The sequence below is a fragment of the Temnothorax curvispinosus genome, unplaced genomic scaffold, assembly GCF_003070985.1.
Source record: "Temnothorax curvispinosus isolate PA1 unplaced genomic scaffold, ASM307098v1 QBEX01001491.1, whole genome shotgun sequence".
Classification (NCBI taxonomy): Eukaryota; Metazoa; Arthropoda; class Insecta; order Hymenoptera; family Formicidae; genus Temnothorax; species Temnothorax curvispinosus.
Genome location: NW_020211271.1, coordinates 41126 through 58164, shown reverse-complemented (window position 1 = coordinate 58164; position 17039 = coordinate 41126). Strand labels below are relative to the sequence as shown.

Here is a 17039-nt window from a genome sequence, read left to right as displayed (position 1 = left end):
TATGTCTCACAATGTCAAGAATCGCGCGGCGCGTGATCCGTCGCATTTTTGCACGGTCGCGCCGCAAGCAAAGTGGGGCACGGTGCAGGAAAGTCTTCTTCTTCCAGGATAATAAAAAAAGCGCTGAAAATAATCGTGACTCAGCAGCTGGCGACGAGGCATGTGCACGATAAAAAAAAGAGAGACCACAGCGCGAAAAAAACCATGTTCGCCACGAGGCGAAGGCGTGAGAGCGTATGTAAGATACGTCACACTTTTGTAGTAAGCGTGTGACGTATTAGAAGGTCCGGTTTTCTCGGAACCGGAGGAAACTGGTTTGACGGCACGTGTCACGAAAACGAGAAAAAGATCTACGAGCGATGAGGGGGGGGGGGGCGAGAGGGAGAAGGGCGCCCAAAAATAAACGCGAGCAGACAGGACCGCAGATGTCTGAGAAGCCTATGATGAGATGATGACATATAATGCATGCGCGGGATAGAATCGGCGCTAAAGAGAGGCACGACAATTATAGACGTCTAGATGAAGATGAAAGGATTCTGCGAAAAAAGAAATCACGCGCGTGAACTGCGTCAACACGCCATTCTCAGGCTAACCCGCGTTTCTTCTTCTTTTTTTTTTCTAGCTTCGGTCCAAGTAGTAATAGCGGTCCTAAGGGGCTACTCAGGTAACGCCACGAGCGAAAATTTCAAGGTAAAACGTGGCCGAAATCGCAAAACAAACTTGAAATAATCTTTATTACACCTATAAAATTCTAACACCGTATCGTAAATGTAATTGTTCAGTTCTTTCAATTGTTTTCTTTTTTCCTATGAGAGCTGTGTTTTGAACTTTCGTGCGGCAAATCGAATTAAAAATCGCGCAGTATTTAAACGTTAACTGAATCCCCCCCGACCGCTATGGAATTCCCGGTCTCCTATTCGAATCCGCTTCTCTCCCGATCGATTTTTGTGTTCTCTTCTTCTTGCTTCCTCCCTCTCCCGACAATGATGGCCGTGCGACCGCTTGCCAGCTTGCCGGCCGATCTTCAATGAAGATTGCCGACTATCCCGTGTTTCTTCCTCTTCTTCTGCCGCTCGTGTATTATTCCGATATCTGTAGTATCAAATTAGCAGCTCCAATTAGGAAAGCGAAAACAAGATTTGATTTATGAAACGGCCGCGACGACGTTCCTCGATAATTCTCACCAAGTTAGCCGTTAAGTGTTATCCGCAACCTGAACGAGTCGAACAAAAATGACGATAGCGAACTGGATAGCCTAATGGACGCGTCAGTCGATCGCTTCGTTTTGCCTCCTCTTCGTTTCTCTTCGAAGGTCTCGAAAAAGACCACGCGCCAGTCTCACCACTTACGGATACGCGATTCATTTATAATACGGAGAAACGTTAGATAAACGCCCAATTAACGTTCGCGTACTAATTTCCCTACGATTCTCCGTCCGCATAAAATATCGCTGCAATTAAGTCTATGCAAACATTGGCTGCGTTCAGCAGAATGCAACAGTTTGCAACTGTTTTATGATTCTCTGCTGAACGATTCTAAGCCCACTCAAAATCTCAACACGTTCACTCTGGTTCGTTCAGCGGTTGCCATAGTTTTCAGCGAACTAAAAGCGAACATCCTATGTATGTATGTATGTATGTATTATGTGCTCATGTATGTATGTGTTCATCATCTGCACCCACCGCGATTTTCCCTCCCGTTGCCATTATGCCGAGTGATCCTTTTGTATATTTAAGCGCGCAAGGAGCAAAAAGCGACCGCGCGCGGGCACGTCCTCGCCGCGCCTGTCCGATAACTGACCGGTTCTACTGCGAGCACACGGCGAGATGCCGGCCGCGGTCGCCGCTATCTAATTTTCTGCTCGTGATTTAGATCGAATAACGATGGTTTTCCGTACCATTTAAGTCGCGCGCTGGCCTCGCCCCGCTCGCGGCGCACGTTCAATTACTGAAACATCGCGGAGATAATCGGATTTCGCGAACGCCGCCCGTGGAAAATTGTACGATCCGGCGTGCGAGCTCAGGCCTCGCTCGCATCGTCCGCTCCTCCAGCCGCTCGCAATTTATGCGATAATTAATAAGTACTCGGCCGCGCGGATCGGCCGCCGGATGGCCGCCGGCGGCGGTAGTCATTCGAGTTCGATTTTTCTTCCGCGGGAGTCTTAGAAACCCTCGTGTTCTTTTAAAGCGCTCTTACACTTCTGCTTGCGCTTCTCTCGTGTGATAATTAAAGAGATACCACGCGATCGAAATCTTATCAGCATATCCGATCGAACGAATCTCTTGATTACCTGTGATTAGACAATACGATATTCAGAACTATTTATCTATCTATTTATCGTCTGTTTACTTTATAGACAATTTATTTTAATAAATATACAGAAGTTAATGCGATTTTCTGGGAAGCTCTTTTGAAATTCACACATAAATCGGCATTTAATACAGCACCGTCGGCAAAAAAAGATGTATCTCATCTCTGCCATAAAGGAACATGTCTATATAAGCATATACGACGTGCCAAGGTCGTCGCTGGTTCGACCCAAGGCCATCCCTGGTTCGATCGTGTCTAGAAAGCACGTAGGTCGCGCTAACTCGACGATCATTGGCATCAAGCCGCCGGTTTTCTTCTCATTGCCGGCGGGGGGATCGGCTTCCTTTCGTGGTGAACGAAAAATCGAACCACTCGTTCGGGATGGGAAATCGCCGGCGTTGGCAAAAGGAAGAAACTACAGCGGGAGAAGCCGCTGGGGCGTGTCCGGGGCTGGTATAAGCTGGACTAGTTTTTGCTCGAGTCTTGCACCGGTAGACCGCTTGGCACCTCGGAACGTACGGTGCATCGTGCAGCTCGTTATCGCGCTGGCCGGAACACGAACCACGCCGGGCGGCGAGCTCTCGGCGCGACTCGCTCGTTTCTCAGCGCGAGGACGACTACATTCTCGACTCGAAGTAGGAAAATTCGGAAGGATCGACAAGCATCCGCTTCGCAACATTAAATTCTAATTGCCAGAATTGTTAGAAATTTATAATTATCCGACCTTTTCGTTTTATGTCCGATGCCTCTTAATTCTTTCCAATTTAATTCATTTTGATTAATTTTATTGATTTTACATTTTTAACGAGACGCTCGCACGGCTGTGTGTGTGAAAGAACGTTTTAACGTTATTAAAATTATAGTAAAATAATGCTTTAACATTCGTTAAGCTTCTTGCGTGAATTTTATTTAATTTATTCCATATGCAATCAATAAAGGAATTAGGAATTAATTCGTACGAGTAAAAAGCTACTGCCGATCGAAAATTTGACAAGCGATTCAAGAATCGTTTTAGACGTCGCAAGGGTATAGCCGGTAATAACTGTCGGGTTACCGCAGACTCGAGAAAGATATCAGAAAAATGCAACGGAACGCGCGCGAAGCGCAGCAATTCTAATTAAAAAATTAATTCGGAGCCTTGATACGCAAAGGACGAATATACTCACCTTCGGCATGATCTATAAATAGCCGCGTATCGCGACGTCTCGATCATTTTCTTACGGAGCGAAACCCGCTCTTTCTTCCTCTTTGTTTCTCTTCGGGGTTTTTGGTCGCTCGAGCAGAAAACGCGCTTTCGCATAATCGCGACGACAGTTTCATAATTCAATTAACGATTTCACCTGGTATCGCCGCCGATCGCTCGCAAGTGGAGGCGACCAACGAGCGCGTTCTGACCGGCGCGGCGGGCGAACGTTCGCGAATGAAATATGTTCGCGAGACGTCTCTGAGAAACTGCCATACATTCGCATTCGTTGGAAAGTTTAAGTAAGCGACATTTAACGAATATCCGATCCGACGTGAAAGCGTACACAAGATTATTCTTTGTGCAAAAGGAATTCGCACTGATACTTCAGTAAGAAAAAACAAATTATGACACCAATTTCAGGGATCTCGATTTTAACGTTGCTGCTCTTTGCCCCGTTACACGCTAAAAAATTCTCTGCCAGAAAAATGCCAGCTGAAGCTACACGTCGTATTAATAAATTTTATAACGAGCTATTAAGAATGGAAGAAAAACAATTTGTTATTGCATGTTAAATAAATTTAAGTGAGTACGTGTACACGCGGTTGCGGCGTGCGGTGCAACAAAGTTAACATACGTCACAATTCGACTCGAGAGCGAGAAAGGGAGAGAAAGGAAGAAAAAGACGATTTGCCGCTACGCCTTCTTCTCGCGTAGGACCCCTCGATATCGCCCGCTGTTTTACACACGCGCGCAGATCGTATTGTGGACCATGATAATGGGCTATTGTCCCGAAGTATCGCGCGAATACGACTCGGCGAAGAATCGAGAAGAGGGCAACCAACGCCGGGGCGACTGGCGACATGTCCGATAAAGTGTTCTTCTGTTTTATTCTTTTTTTTTTTTCATCGACCGTTCTCCAGAGAGTTCGCAATCATCGATACAGTACCGAGATCAACGACTGTTCGTCGTCCCGCCGCTCGATCGACGATCGGCGGGCTCGATACCTCTACGGTAATTAATGACGGTAATTCCATCGTCCTTCCTTATCGCGAAAGAGCATCTTGTGAAAAACGTCCATGTCGTAAAGTCGTAAAGAGCTATTTTAAAACGCGATGGATGTTCCGTGATGCAAACGTCCGAAGAAATCTATCTGAAATCAGTCGGAATTATTTTCTCGGAATCATTTAAGTTGAGAGGTGCCCGTATCGGTCAGCAATACTTTCTCCTTCGATTTCTTTTCCGTTCAAGATTCTGATTTTCTGTACGTATGGCTCGCAGATAAGATTCGCGCAACGCGAGAATTATCATTCCACGAATCTGCGAAGGGTTGACCAACAATGCCCGTCGTTGACACTCTCGCGTGATATCAGGTGGCCTTGATTACGTCAGCGGGCGGTGGAACTGGAGAACGGCCTGAAACGGGAGCGAGGAGGCCTTCGTCACCTGAACCAGCTGCCAGCTGGTCTCTCTCCGAGTGTTAGAGCGTATCTACGGTGCCGCGCTCCGGTCCGCGGTCGGCAGAACAGGGGGCCCCACAACGAGATTCGCAGGTGCGAGAGGTGAGCGGGAGGACTCTCGCTTATCTTACCGAGAAATCGTCCTCGCTCTTGCCGCGCGGCATCTTAACGAACGGAAAACGAGCGATGGCGAGTCAGCGGAGAAGAAGGCAGAGAAAGAGGGCGGAGTAGAAATCGAAGAGCCATTTCGAAGTCTCTTCGGGGTGTGTAGCCGGTCGTTTTTATTCCGCGAGTTGTCTTCCAATCGGGATGTCTTCTTTTAGCATTATTTTTCATTTATTTACATGTTAATATAAATTAATGCTTATCGTTAAAAAGATATTTGGATCTATAAAATTATTCGGAATTATCTTTAAGGTATGTTCGAGTTCGATGGAATTTATATCTGCGGAGATCTTGAAAAGAAAACGCTGACGACAAGAGGGCCGCGAGTGCGCCGTAGAAAGGCAAGGGGTCCGAAGGAAACTCTCGTAGAAAGAGGGACAAAGGGAAAAAAGGATCGGGGCGAAAGGATATTGCAAAAAGGAGAAATAGGCAAGAAAGGGAGATAAAGGGAGAAGAGGAGGAATAGAAGCACAAAAAAAAAAGAAAATAAAAAAAAACGAAGAAAGAAGAGAGTGGGACTGAGAGGCGCAGGGGAGGGAAGACGAAGCAAAGCAAATGAAGTGAACGAGGCGAAGTGTGCGTGTACGCGCGAAGGAGACGCGGGGAAAGGAGGATAGAGGTGCGCAACCAGCGCGAGAGGGAAGGAGAGAATAGAACGTAGCTCGAGCTAGTCGCCTAGACAGCGTGGCAGCGCGGCGGCAGAAATCAAATAAAACGAGAGCTCGCTCGCGTACGCGCATGCACGTATAACCAAGCTGTACAGTGCCTGGCAGCAATGTGGTCTCTCTCTCTCTCTTTCTCCCTCTCTTCCTGGCCGCGGTGGGTCCGACGATGGCGAGAACACGCCATGTCGTTCGCGGCGACCGTTGGCGGCATCTTGTCTGGCCCGCAAAATATCTCTCGTCATTACAAGCAATGGTAATCGACGATTACGCTCGACATTCCGATGCTCGAGATCCCATCAGATACGTCATTCTAGGAGAACTCGAGAAACATACGACCGACCTAATGTTCTAGATGAGACCTAGTCTTCTTTTCCATCTATCGCCAAGGTCCTCTCATCTCGCGATCTTCAGATTCCGTACAGCGTTAATATCCAGGTCGGTGAAACCTAAACCCACGACCAGGCTTGGTCAGTCCGGGTTAATTTAGCTAATTTAGAGTTAGAGCTGCTCCCGGCGAGATCTAAGTATTGATGTTTGCAAAGATCGTTTGCGCCTGATACTAATCATCGCAGCAGCAAAACAGCGTCGCTGTGCCACTTAGCGATCGGTTAGCCCGTTTGCGGTAGGATTTAGCGTAGCGCGTAACTCTCCTCGTTCCCCGTTTAACTCGAGCTCTCCGTGCTGTGTGCGATAAATAACGCATGTTTCTGCGGCATTAGTTACAGGGTAAGTGCGAACGTTTGTCGAAAAAAAAAGCGTCTTTTTCGTGCCGATGTTTTCTCGGTATTTCACCAGTTCCCCGATTGGCGGCTGCCGACGATTTCTATATCGCGGATACGTGTGGCTTGTGTCACGTCCTTAGCGTACATCGCGCGAGCGGAATTTCAACCTCGGCCGCGCGTTCATCGAATTTATCGTCGTGCGTGCGTGCGCTTGCCTTAGCGAGTGAATGGGGAATTAAACTGTGCTCTTTCACGACGTTAACGCACGACGAGAGGCCCCGTATCGCCGCGCATAGCTCGCCTGCTCGCGCGCGTTTCTAAAAGCTTCCCATATGGCAGCTATCGTTCCGGTGTAACCACACCACCGGGGGGGACTTTCATTTACCATAATAAGATATATAGAGGAACGGCCGCGGGGCCGATCTATATATAGCCGCCAAGTAATTTCATCGCGAGGAATGCGCCGCGCACTCGCGCGCGTTTCTTTAACTCCGGTTAAATTAACGCGCGGTTCTGATCACCGATCGATCGAGTTCTCGGGGGAACAAAAATGGGAAAAGATTCTCCGTGGGAAATGCGCGAAGAACATCCGAATAATGAATCAGGAATGACTATAGAGAGAATAATGTACAACGCGATTATTAACGCTTACGGAATCTTGGAAAGTTTGCCTTAATTTCCACTTACGTACGGCAAATATTTAACGAAACAACTAGCAGTTAGAGAGATCTCTTCCGGTTGCACGTGCACGACTGCGAATCGACGTCGTGATCGAGACCTGCGTCGCAACGACGCAGAAACTCTTAGCACTGGGTGCGGCTGACTACTTGCGGAGTGTGTACCCGGGGAACTCGCGGCCGAGAAGCGGCACAGAAGCCGCGCTGGTACAGGAACATGCCAGGAATTGGAAAGGCTTTCCGTGCGATGAATTTATGCAACACGCGGGCTGAATCGCGGCTGCGTCGCCGAGCGTCGTCATCGTCGTCGTCTCGGCCTCGCGCGCAAACCCGCCGCGTGCGATTTCACCGCGTGCGCACGCAGGGAACACCGCGCGCGATTTCCAGGCGGAATCTTCCCCGCGATATGTTCGCAGAAATAGCAAGGATGCTTCAACGCGAATGCGAGGAGAGTACGCGAATTTGATTCGACTCTGAATGCGTGTTTTCCCGCAGTTGTTCACTGTTAAATATTAAAGGATGAAATTTAAACCAATACCTTAGGTTAAATAATATTTTGTTTTTTTTTATCTAACCCATGTGTGTTAAAATTTATTATTCACCACAAGACAGTATTATTTCATCTCCATTGGTTTAGTTAAATAAAATTAACGTTGTTTTACTTAAGGGGGAATACCCAATTAGAAAGTTCGAAAAAATTGATTGTTCAATTTTTGCATTCCAAGCAAGGTGGAGGACTTATATTATGGACCTGGAATCGATAATTCTATGTAAATTGAAAAATTTTCGCGATTTATTCATTGTTCAATTTTCAAACGCGTTTTTTTCGAAACCATGTTAAAAATCGGTGACCAAAATATCTCGGCAACCACTGAACCGATCAATTTGAAATTTATAGAGGTTATTCTATACATAATTATCTAGTCTTTGTCGTAGGATTTTTTTTTAAGTGACTTAGTTTTTTTTATCGGCAAAATAAACCCGAATTTTTCCCTAAAAATCGAGCCTTTAAATTCAAACGCCCGCCATTTTGTCAAAAATCGATATTTTCAAAAACCCCTACGACAAAGACTAAATTATAGTGTCAATTTTAATAATCTTTTTGGTTTTTTTGATTCTGATGATTACAAATGAAATGGGAGTGGTCGCCACGGAGGACCTTTTTTTTGCGGCAGTCGACAGAACCCATGAATACTCCGCCAATATTGAATATTTTTTAATAAAAAAAATTTAACATATTCTTAAAAGTGTGTACTTTCATGTAGAAAAAATACCAATACCATAATTCATATAGGTTTTCTTAAAAAAATTCACAAAAATTGCCTTTTTTTTCGCGCTTCTAATTGGGTATTCCCCCTTAAATTAACGACATATTAAGTAGGAGCAGACGTGGCAAATTGCACAGAATTACTGTTCTCTCGTTTTCGCGGTCCATAGTTCTTACATCTTGGACTTCGATCCCCGAGAAGAAGAAGAAGCTAGGAATCTCGAGAGGGAAAAAATGACCGGACGGTATTACGTGCCGTACCCTGCGCGAAGTCCACGGTTATTTCTGCACTTACCGAACGAGTGCTAATTCGTGGAACTTCTATTTTCTCGTCTCGATCGAATTAACACGTTCGAGCTCGAGTGTGTCATTATATTAATAAACGCGATGTATATACATATATACACAAGTGCGGACACGCACCTTGCGATTTCTCTAATACCAAGAACATATGTTGCCTCACACGTGACGGGAACTTCGGAAATTGCAGTTCAGTGAGACCGTTTTTGCGAAGATCGAAGTGTACTTGGTGCAAAAGTGGTCTACGTCATGCGATTAGTCATACAAGAACAACGCGTCCTTTTCATATGTCGATCGCGCGGGACTTTTTGCCAATCGCGTGATAGAAGATTAACTTATGGAAATCTGCGTTCCTCAAGGGTCGGCTAGATCAATCATCTCGTTATATGACGTCGCTATGAAATTGCCGGAAAACACGGATAGGCGATTCTCGCAACTTACGTTCTTCGCAAGTTCTTCGTCAGCGAGAACAAGCTCGGAAAACATGTCAGACATTCTCGGACAAATCCAATAAGGCACGTAAGAATGCAGACGTATTCTTGAAATTTTTCTAGACTCTGAACTCCTTTGATAGCTGCTGCCTTTAATTATCTGACGTGATTCGTCAGATAATTTTAGGCACAGTTACAGAGAGACAGATAGCTCGTAAATTTAATTTGTTAATTTGTAATTTTGTGTTGCAAGATATTTAGAACCCTCAAGTCCATCCCACGTCTACATATTTTTGTAAAAATAACGTAATGACAGCGTTACGTGTCAGAGACTGAATAAAACTGATTTGCCAGATTTGAAGGGACGCACACCATTCAATTTACGTCGAATACATGGATTTGTTACTCACGTCGCGTAACTAATAAAAACGAACCACGATTACAGGACAGACGTCGTAGGGTGCTGAAGAAAAAGAGAGAACCATGTACACCTCTGTACTATACCCATGATTGGCCAAAATATATGTATTTATATGCTGCCTATTTATATATACTATTATCTCTTTGTTGCTGACGTCCGTTCCGAAGCTTCATTTACGAAAATTTGGACGAAAAATCCATTTACGAGAATTCGGATGACGCGACTATACGCCATGCTTGACATCGGCACGTGGACGAGACATAATTTTGCACCGCGGCATCGCTCGGTCTCCACGTGCGTCTAAAATTGCCGTTGATCATCCGCTTCTGTGTACATAAGGTTAATATCCACCCACACCGCCGAGCGTCGCGGGATTAAGGGATCATCGTGAGTAAATTAAGGTAAACAGAGGAAGGACGAACGCGCGCGTTTCCCTGACGAAGTGAAATTCCTCTAGGACGGATGCTGCGAGGGGGGGGGGTCGAAACGAGATCAAGAGGCTTGCCCTCGACGACGCAAGAAAAAAGTTAGACGCCGGTTACTCATTACTCGGAAGATTGCAGACTCTATTTTTGTACAGATCGCACAATTGGAGCATCTTCGTGGCGCGGTGGTAGTAATAGCGACGCGGCCATGGTTACTAGTGGTAAGAGGGTGGCGATAACGCGATCGTTTGACGAGGATCGAGCGCGGGGGCGAAGACGGACGGGGATACAAACGTCGTGGACACCCCGTAGAGAGGTGTATATTAGACGCGATGCGTCGCGACGCACGTATCAGAAGGACGCTGGACACGATCGAGAGATCTGGTTCGAGGAATAATTCTTGCGTGACCATCGGGAGACCAAGCGTTCGCCGGAAAGATCTAGACATGGTACGTGCCTCAAACGATCTGTGCTCTTTACGAATTTGTCACTCCTGTGAACGGTCAAAGAATATCGGATAAATTCCATTTTTGTTAAAAAAAAAAAAAAAACATCGTAAGATAATATTAATTCCATTATGACAAAATTATGTTTTTAAATAAAATGGACTTTCAAAAACTATTTTATAAAAATCTTTTTAGAACAAAGTACTATATTGTTATGAAATATTTCAAATAATTAAAATTTTAGATTTTATTTTGGAACAAAATACTATATTGTTATAAAATATTTCAAATAATAATTAAAATTCGAGCTTCTGCTAGCTCGATAAATAGATTTTTGAAAAATAGAATCACGTTGCTTTATGCGAAAATAGAATTAAAAAGATAACTTCATAAATGCACATTTGTTGATGCATTTTAAGGTAACCTACCTTAAAATTTGATCATGAAAAAATTATGGTATATTAGCGATATCATGAACTTTCGAGTGATTTAAACGCCTTGACTTTAATTGACAGTACCGCTCGCTCCGTTTCTCTTTTAACATTAGAAATTCAATACACTTGGATACTTGCATAAACATTTTCTCTGCCGGGTATAAGAGACCAATATTTATAGCAGCATTGTGCTGTAGAATTTCAAATTATGTCTACGTGGTCGTTCTTATTGTTAGTCGCACACGCGGCTGCATGCACGGGTTAAATAGATGTTTCCACATGGCTCATGAATCGCTAAACTTACGTAGACGATCTCGCTCTCTGACGAATACTTAAAATAAGAAACGGTCAATTAAGCCAATCGAGAAAATTACCTCTGATTTTCTTCGAATGAAGGCTCCGTTACTTAAGAAACGGAGAGAAAGGAGGAAAAAGCGCGCGCCATACGCCTGCGTCCACATAAATTACTCTCGCAGATTCAATGCAAGACGACCGTCTGCATAAACAATTCAGGTCACACGCGGTGCAACGTGCGCATTACGCGCGGAGCGCGATGTGCCTCGCGCGCATTACTTAACAACGCGCGAACCATTCGTCGCATTCATTATGAATAAAAAACGCGGTTACGCTTATACGTTATACGCTCGTACGTCAGGGTTTTATTAATGAATTGTGCTTGGGCACCGCTTTCCGATAACCGCGGCGACGATCGCCGCGGCGTTGTTACGACGAACGTTACGAAACCGGTCGCGCGCGTGCCAATGGGAATTGAATCACGAGGAGCCGATAATAATCCGACTCGCAATCGTCGACTCGCGTGACTTTTATGCCCGGTCTACAATGGATGTCGGAAGTCGGAGTCGTAAGAAATTGACCAATCACAGTTCATTATTCTTCGACCGCAAGGAGAATAATAGATTGTGATTGGTTAATTTCTTACGACTCCGACTTCCGACATCCATTGTAGACCGGGCCTTATGCTTTTCGCCGCGCGACGAGCGTTACGTTATTACGATATTACAACGCGCTTGTGTTGTGCGCGCGGGGCACCGAGATATTTCAAAAAATGTGGGCAATTGTGACCCACTTGCTCGAAGAGTGGTTCTGTTTGGGGTAGAACGAGAAGGCCCAGAGCGAAAAATCGAATAATTAATGAGCCGCGTATTTTTACGAGTTAATTACTTTACTCGAAGCTTTACGTTGCAATTAGCACTTTTTTTTAGAAATGCTATGTAAATAATGTAATGACATGTAATGAATATGGAAGTTGGGACGTACCGTAGAAACATTACCATTCACTCACGTCGCACTTTGCACAATGCGCACGAAGTGTCTGATGCACACGCGCCGCACTTTGCATCAGAACTTTCGACATATCCTTATCAGAGATAAGATCTTTGAAACGGTGTTGGCGCACGCCGATCTTTGATAACGAATATCGATCTTATCGCCGTGCAGTCCTAAGATTTATGAGCGCGGAAAATAAAATACATCGCGCGCGAAAGCATAATGAGTGCAAAATAAGAAATAAGAGGAAAAGTAGACAAATAATATATATTATTAATATACACTCTAAAATATAATCAGATGAGGAAATATATTGTGTCGACGAGTAAAACAAACGCGTTTTGTGGTGAGAACTTATTAAAAGTTAACAATTAAGCTACACGTGTGAAAATCCGTCTTGCAGATTGGGATTTTACGTCTATTCCTCGTCTCTGGTATCTGATTCTTGCATTTCATCGTGTCTCGACCCTCTCCAGAGAAGAAGAGCGCATATTTACGGCAGCTTTCGGAGAATCGTTTAAGCGCGAGCACGCGGTTGAATTGGTCGGCCGCGATTTAAGCCAACCGCAAAGTAACGCGTCGCAAACTAGCAGTAAGGAGAAAATGAAATTGCGCGATTCCATTGTCGTTCGCTCGCTCGCTCATCCGGATGATGTAGCCAACGGAATGAGATCGCGTCGACGACGGGCGAGAGGATCGCGCGATCGTCTTTAAACTCGGCGTGAGCACGTCTTCCGACATGAGCGTATGCAAGCAGGGATCAACGAACATCCATTCGCTTTATAATTCTCGGACTAAAAGCACTGGAACGTCATTTGGCCGGAAAGATCAAGCTTTCATTTCGAGTTTTGTTCAAAATTAAAAGAAAATTAAAAATCCAGGCAAAATAAAAATGAAGCTTATATTACAATCTCCTCAGAGATGTCATCCGATTTGACAAGTCAGAGATAAATCAGTCTTTCGGTGCAATTAAATATTCTTGGTAATTAATAATTTTTCGTTCGTTAATCATTTTTGTGATCAGGATGAGATCGAAAGCCGTCGTCGTGGAATTTATTTCGCGCGTAAAAATTTATATGGACGCCGATGTCCGTTAAGTCTCTCGGTGCGTCCAGCTGTCTGCCCGAAGCTCCGGCTCGCCTAATTGTCCCTTTAATTCGCCTCAATTGCTTCTTGGCACGGTCGCGCGAGAACGATACCGCGAGGAATCCGACGAAAGGCTACGGACACGTCGCGCGTCGCTCGCGCGAGACCGTGGTCTTGATTTTCTCGCATTCCCGTTTTACCGGGAACATTACCGAGGAGGAAAAACTGCCGCTAGCTTCTATGCAAGATTTTCTTTGAGCCGTGAGTAGAGTTGAGTCTCGTTCGCGAAAAAATTCTCGCAAGACATAATAAAATTTAGAGAAATTACTTTATGTCATCATATTATTATCGTTATCGCGAATATTATGAAAAATGTATAACGCGCGTTTTGTTTCTTTTTTATAATTATATATTTATAACGTATTAAGTGGTTTTTTGATTGTAAAAGTTTTATTTTATTATTAAAAGTCCTACCGCTTTGATCGTAATGGCGTACGGTTGAATTTTCTCTGAGAAAAATTGGCAAAACACTGGATACATCTATAAAAAATTGGATAAAAAATTAGATAACAAATTTTAAAATATCTCTAAGAGTTACTGAAGCGCAGCAAGCAGGACTTGCGTGCAGATAGAATGTCAAATTACGATACACATTTATTGTGTTGCAACATGATTACAACGCACGTGTCGTTTTCGCGGAGTGTCATATCTCCGGCGATGATGTACACGCTGCACAACAGTCAGCGAAGTTCTGAATGAAGCCAGCGTGCGTGGCACGATAACACGAGGACATGAGACTTTGACTTCACGACGAGTGCGGGGTATCGTCGATACGATGGGATTCAACTTCGTCACGCGACGTCATTGCGTCCCGCGCGTCGCTCTGACGGCGTGCATCGACGTTGCATCGATGACGGTAGGGTAGGAGGGCTCGGCCGACCGATTGCACCACTTCACATCGTTGCCTCGAGTTTAAGCTAACGCGGCTGAAGAGCGAGGCGGCGTACACGATGTATCGCGCGACGACGCTACGAGAAATGCGTTTCGATAGCGAACCCGCCGCCAATTGTTGTTGGGCGCGAGAGCGAGCTGTCTCGTCGGCACGCGAAAAATGTTCCAGCGATTTAACTCCGTTTCGCAAGGCGTGTACGCTAGCGGCCGATCAACCGTTTCCGTCGCAGTTTCCGTCGCAAAGTCCCGCGTTGCCCCGCCGCTTGGGGCGGGCCGTTGACCACGTTATTTACCGTATGGCATTTTGCTCGCTTGCGAAACCAAGTGTCGCATATATGTGTTTCCATACGTCGTACCGGCGGCGGCGAAGTTCAATGTACGCAGGAACGTTCGAATTAAATTTTATCATATCTTATCGAGCGGAACGGACGGCCGTATTGTGTATCAATCGCTGTCAATCGCTGAATGTGGATAGAGATTATGCAAATTGTCACGCAAATATTTGCTTGACAGCAACAAAACTGAATCGTAATGAGCTGGGACAATTTAAATGATACGTAAAGTAATATTAGTATATAGATTAAAGAGAGTAATGTAAAATTTTTTGCACTGCGAGGTATATAGTAATAATACATCTATTATAACATTTACTTCTCATTTTATTTCAGTTCCGTACGTATGTGTGCCGATAAAAAGATCTTTTTTATACTTTTACATTTATTATAGACACTTAAGATTTTTTACTTGGCATTTTTTATTTTTGTCTTTTTTTATTTCCTCACTATATTTTTCGTCATGCTTGGTTAAAAATCAGGAACGTTTAATTGCTCATTCGTTTTTTGCGTTAAATATTAAATATCACGTCTGCAATCCGAGTAATATTCGTGATTCGGGCACTTTTACTATTTCAATTAACCGCTGCCGAGCCGACGACTATTCATTGCAATTGCACGTGCGTGTCGCATCGCACGCACGCGATGCCGGGACCCTGGTCTTGATTTCGCTCGGTGCAGCCGCGAAACACCCGTCTCTCCCCCGTCATTACGACGTCATTCCGGCGTGATCTTGACCCGCTGACAGCGGCTCCGACAAATAAAAGATCGAGTTTCATCCGTAATACGAGCGTTAAGAAAATGCACAAGATTTTTTTCCGAAGATTCTCACCTCGCCGTACGAAAATTGCATATCGTACAATTCGCCGTCGTTGCTTCAATAATTTACGCGACAAACTCTTCGGAGAAGAATGGAGAGATCTCTCTGACCTAGCTCCCGGATAATTCTCATATGACGTAAAATAGTTGCGAGATTGCATTGCGGAGGTAAATAAAATATTTCAATTTCCTACGTAAACTTGATTTCGAAATAACGAAGCGTTATCGAATCGGCACAACGTTACGTCGTCGTGACGCAGTTTCGACATCGACGGACGATTCCCTTTCGCCGCCGCACTCCCTGCTCGCCCTCGCTCAAACTCTCTCACTGTCTTCGAATTACACATCGGGCGGATAATTCCCTTCCGAGTACTGCTGATCACGATGGAAAGACAGGCACGCTCTCACGCGCAGGTGTTGACTCGCTCGTGCCTTTAACTCGCGATATTATTGTTGATAAAGCAAGGTATGAGATAGAGATGTAGATATCGGTCTATATTTATTCGAAACACACCGGTAGTGTTTGAGTAAACTGCCTCAAATATTTGAAAAATTAATTCTGGTATTTTTTATATTAATTGGCTTAATTTTAAAACAATGATTTTACTTTGACCACCATAATACTCGCGTACAAACTGCACTTGCATCTTCTAGATTGGAATATGGTATTTGCGGATGTTTGAAAATCTTACCTTATTCGTTTAACTTTGATTATTATCCATGTTTCAATGCCTGGTAGAAATTGTAAATAATGAAGAAAGTTATCACAGTTATAATTGTCAATCATAATTCTCAAAAAAATACAGGCGCATGCCTATGGTGGTTGAAGTGTTAATATGTCACGTTACGCATCGCATGTCTATCGCATATCTGTCGCGTTTCCTATAATTTCTTCGCAGAATTTTCGGATCGCAACTTCCGCTTATCATTCCACGACCGTCGATCCACCGGAAACCGACGTGCCCGCAATTTAGGCTCGTCGCCGGCGATTCATCAATCGCCGGCCGAGAACCGCGCGGCTCGCGCGAGCGGCCACTGATCCAGAAAGCAATCCCGGGAATTCGTTACGGAACTCGAAGGCGAGCTACTTTCCGTTCTCAGGGAGGCTGTCGAGTTATTTATAGCGTCCTACCCGCCGCCGCATAGGCTGCAAAAGGAAATTCTCTCTCGCTCTCCTTCTCCACCGTCACCGCCGCCGCCACCTTCGGCATCTCTGTCCTCGTATGTACGTGCCCGCTACGGTCGCAAGTGCGCGTGTGTCTGTCTGCCTTCTCCTCGGCTCGGCAAAAGCCCAGAGGAAGAGACCGTCGACGATGGTGGCCGCGCGTACGACGCTGGAAATATATCCACGTTTCGCAACGAGAGCCAACCCGCTGACGAAAAAAATAACGAGATTGCTTCGAGAGAACTCTCTCTTCTCTCTCTCTTTTTTCTTGATTTCTCCCTTTCCCTTCTTCCAATCCTTTACTACCTCCGTTATCATTTAATCTTATTTATTATTTCAATTTCGTTCAGACTTCAAAATTAAAAGCTACGTCAAAATCATTTGTCGATTAACCCACAAGAAATTCACGTATTATGCATCGCGAAATAATCTTGCGAACGTGAGAGACGAGACGGTCAAGACGACGCGAGAAATTGCGATGGTTAAGGGCGGT

At 44.9% G+C, this 17039-nt stretch overlaps 2 protein-coding genes across 6 annotated transcripts in view; one reads left to right on the top strand and one right to left on the bottom strand.

The window, feature by feature from the left end:
- Nucleotides 1-17039, bottom strand: part of LOC112464308 (peroxisomal leader peptide-processing protease-like) — a 61267-nt gene that overhangs the window by 6138 nt on the left and 38090 nt on the right. The window contains exon 1 of one of the 3 annotated variants that reach the window (XM_025031240.1): nucleotides 12185-12243. The exons of the other annotated variants lie outside the window; for them this stretch is intronic. The gene's annotated coding sequence lies outside the window, so the exon portion shown is untranslated. Of the gene's footprint in view, nucleotides 1-12184; nucleotides 12244-17039 lie in introns of those variants that run through there. 3 annotated transcript variants of the gene reach the window in all.
- LOC112464333 (ion transport peptide-like) overlaps nucleotides 10239-17039 on the top strand; it is a 43710-nt gene continuing 36909 nt past the window's right edge. Inside the window, exon 1 of one of the 3 annotated variants that reach the window (XM_025031286.1) lies at nucleotides 10239-10475. In XM_025031286.1, coding sequence (XP_024887054.1) covers nucleotides 10359-10475 — 117 coding nt within the window. In that variant the 5' untranslated portion in view covers nucleotides 10239-10358. The remainder of the gene's footprint in view (nucleotides 10476-17039) is intronic. The other 2 variants (XM_025031280.1, XM_025031276.1) reach the window with 2 other exon arrangements.